This window comes from Pygoscelis adeliae, unplaced genomic scaffold, assembly GCF_000699105.1.
Source record: "Pygoscelis adeliae isolate BGI_AS28 unplaced genomic scaffold, ASM69910v1 Scaffold874, whole genome shotgun sequence".
In the NCBI taxonomy this organism is placed as follows: Eukaryota; Metazoa; Chordata; class Aves; order Sphenisciformes; family Spheniscidae; genus Pygoscelis; species Pygoscelis adeliae.
The window spans coordinates 85,068-88,468 of NW_008824684.1; the positions used below are offsets into that span (position 1 = coordinate 85,068).

The 3,401-nt window shown below is 61.8% G+C and overlaps 2 protein-coding genes across 2 annotated transcripts in view; one reads left to right on the forward strand and one right to left on the reverse strand.

The window, feature by feature from the left end:
- TNNC2 (troponin C type 2 (fast)) overlaps positions 1 to 148 on the forward strand; it is a 7,068-nt gene extending 6,920 nt beyond the window's left edge. The window contains exon 4 of the mRNA XM_009323168.1: positions 8 to 148. Within this exon, the coding sequence (XP_009321443.1) occupies positions 8 to 148 (141 nt within the window). The remainder of the gene's footprint in view (positions 1 to 7) is intronic.
- Positions 145 to 3,375, reverse strand: DNTTIP1 (deoxynucleotidyltransferase, terminal, interacting protein 1). Its single transcript, XM_009323169.1, has 9 exons — positions 3,281 to 3,375; positions 2,694 to 2,762; positions 2,301 to 2,357; positions 1,991 to 2,052; positions 1,471 to 1,516; positions 936 to 994; positions 691 to 751; positions 213 to 284; positions 145 to 150 (listed from the first exon to the last, which is right to left on the reverse strand). Exons 3-9 carry the CDS (start codon positions 2,343 to 2,345, stop codon positions 145 to 147), a joined length of 351 nt encoding a protein of 116 aa, XP_009321444.1. The 5' UTR covers positions 2,346 to 2,357; positions 2,694 to 2,762; positions 3,281 to 3,375.
- Positions 3,376 to 3,401: the final 26 nt, after the last annotated feature.

Consider the following 3,401-nt stretch of genomic DNA (forward strand, 5'->3'; position numbering starts at 1 on the left):
CCCCCAGGGGCAGCGGACAGACCTCCGCAGCGCCCTGGGAGCAGCTCTGCCTCCGCGCGCCCTGCCTAGCCTCCTGCCAAAGCCGCCTTTCCCGCAGCACACCGCTCGCTGCACGCGCCCTGGCTCGCTGCTCCTCCGCCCGTCCTAGCCCTGCGGTGGGTCTTTGCGCGGTTCCTGCCGGCCGCAGGAGCCGCGAGCCCGGGCGTACTCACCATCTTGCCCCCAGTGGCCCTCATGTGCTGCTGCTCTGCCAGCCAGTGCTTATCTTGCGGGTCGGCTGCGTACTGCAATAAAGCAGCAAGGACCTAGCTGAACACAGGCAACAGACCCTCCGCTCTGACCACCCTCCTGCTGGGACGCTGCGCCCCGCTCCAGCGCTCCCTCCAGCGCGTTGCCCCCCGCGGTGCTGCCCAGCGGGGGGGCTGCCGGGGGGAGGGCTCAGCTCTGCCTGCTGTTTCTCCAACCTCAAGCCCTGGCTCCAGGCAAACCCACCGCCTCGGAGGCTGCGCTAAGCCGTTAACTTATGTTCCGGTGTGCTAGCCAGACCGTGCGTGTACGTGCTCCAAGATAACAAACGAGGGCGTGGGGGAGGAAGAAAACAAGCGAGCCGAAGCACACGCTCCCGATTCCCATCGGAAACCGTTTCTGAGCAAACCCCGAAGGAGGAAGCGTCCTGCCGCGGCATCTGACCTTAAAGAGGTGGGGATGCTTGATGTAGAGTCGCCCTCTTGTTCCTCCCATCCCGAGAGCTCTGAAAGAGGAACACGAGGGGGTGTTACGCCTGTGCGGAGGGCGGCCGTGGTGGTACGGGGACACCTCCTCTCCTCCCCAAGCCCTTCCTACTGCTTTTGAGGCAGAGAAGCGAAGTGACGGGAGGAGTCTTACGGGCTCCTGCCTTGGAGACACCACCCTCCATCGACAGGGCCATTCCTTACTTGTTTGCTCGAGATCCCAGCACAAAGGTTGTGGTTTCAGTCAGTCGGGATGGATCCCACTACAGAGCAATTGGAAAAGGGGCAACATTAGAAATGAAGCCGGTGCCGGCCCATGCTCCACGAGCCTCGGCTCTCTGACAGGGAACCTCGAAACCGCCCCCGGCCTGGGAGGGAGGGAGCGAGCTGGCCACAGACCTCTGGACTTCCGCAGAGGAGGGACGTTACATTCCCTCTGGGCTGATCTAAGCAGTTTCCCTCGTGGGAAACACTTGTGGGATCCTCCTGGCCACTACTGCTCACCCCGGGTCTCCTAACAGCGGCACCACACCGCAGAGCTACAGGCTACAGTGCCTGGGGGAGACAAGCAAAGGCCTCCAGGCACTTCGCTCCTCTTCTTGCTTCTCTCCTGCACTGCAGGGGCCCGTCGGGGCAGAGCACAGCTCAGCGCTGTCCTCTGCTCCCGCAGCAGTAGGGCTCTGCTGGCAGAAGCAAAGGGGAGGAGAGGGTGAGCCCAGCAGTGTCGGCCAGCCAATACCTTTGGTCCATCCCTTCTCACGGGCTCAGAGACTTTGAGCTTCCACCTGAGGGGAAGGAAAATGCAGTCAGAACGAGTCCCTGCGGGACCAGCGCAGTCACCACCACGGCACCAGCAGCAGGGACTGAGCCCCAGCCCTTCCAGATCCGCCTTCCTTCACACCCTCCATTCCCCCACAGTGCCCAGCTCCGGACCCTCACCTCTGCTGCACGTTCTCCTCTCCCCAGCTGCCAAGATCCCACCACCACCCACGTCTCGCACTGCTCGCTCTGCATGGTCCCATCTGGACCTTTTCACCCCTTCGGGCCTGTTTTAAAACCGCCTCCTTGAAGGTCTTTGCCTCCTGGGGGGAACAGCTCGACCTAAAACCCTCCTGCCCTCCCTCTGGCACTCCCCCTGCACCTCTCCTTTGTGCAGGAGGGGAAGGAGACTGCAGGGTTTCTGTACTCCCCCATCCGGGCAGTCTCATTTCCCCCCCGCTCTCCCGAAACAGGGGCTCTAGCTCAGAACCCATACTCACGCAGCCATGCCTGAGACCCCGCGATCGTTCGACAGGCTCTGTCCTGGAGGCCGCCCCTTTCTCTGCGTGGAAGAAATCCTTCAGTGACACAGCTGTGCAGGCTGAGAGAACCCTCTCGATACCCACCCGCTCCCAGGGAAGCTGCTCTTTTTGTCATGAGCAAGAAATGCTAGCTGGCACAAGAGCGAACGCCTCTGAGGCACCCCAAAAGCTGTCTGTGCACTTGCGCACGCTCTTACTGTGGGAATGGCCAGGAAGGAGGAGCAGGCTTCCCGAAAGATAAAATCCCTTGTGCGGAAAACCCTCCTACCTTTTTGGGAACGGGGCTCCCTCGACGATTCAGCTCTTCATCCATCTGTCGGGCACGCTGGAAGAGGAACGGCAGTGGGATGAGCAGGGCCCTTCTCCCCGCCTGGTCATGCAGGGCCCCACGCAGCCAGCCGGCCGCTCTCTCCTTTGCCGCGCTCGAGGCAGAGAGCGCAAGCGTGCAGGGAAGCGCCGAACTGCACTAAGCAGCGACTGTGCCTGGGCTTTTCGTTGCCCTGTAGGTACCGCTCCCTCCTAACCCAACATCCCCCAGCTCTGCCTCCTCGCTGGTGCACCGATGGACAAGAGGCAGAGAACAAAGCCATTCCAACCCTTCTCCTCCTTCTCCCAGCTCTTACCAGCCATTTAAGCCTCTGGGAACAACAACAACTTTTACCTTTGGTACTGCCTGCTCGTGGGGCAACCTGGGAACAACCTTTTTGCCGTCAGAGAACAGCAGTTTGGCCTGCAAGAAGAGAAAGAAGGGTTAGCCGATTACGGGGCCTGCCGGCAACCCCCACTTTCGTGTATCTGCCCGAAAGCCCTGCAACAGCTCTGCTTTCGGAGTGCCGCCACGCAGTGCTTTTACAGACGGCGAGATGCGAAAGCACAGTCTGAGCGTGACAAAGCCTTGGCAACTGCAGCAAGACATGAAAGAAAAAAATCCCGCCCCCCCGCCAGGACTCTCCGACGGGTGCCAGGGGGCCTCCTGTCCCTGTGGAAGCTCCAGCCGCGCGGGAAGCTCCAGCCGTGTGGCACGGGCCAAGAGAGCAGCAGCGGAGAGCAGCAGCAGGAGCCGCCCGGCCCTGACTGCTCTCCTCCTCCTGGTGAGAACCAAGCAAAGCACAGCGACCGCTCAAGGGTTGCGGATGTTCCCCCCGGCTAATGGCAAAGCCATTAAGAGGGATCTGTCCTAGCCAGGCTGCTCTGCTCGGCCAGGCACCAGGCTCTGCTGAGGAAGCGGAGCCCCTCGCCAGCGCCCACCTGCTCCAGGCAGCTCCGACACGTCTCCTGGATGAGCTGCTCCGGGTCCACCTCCTCCCCCACGTTATCGCGCACGTTGATTGCTCCCTTCTGGAAAAACTGGAGAGGAGGCGGCAGGAGA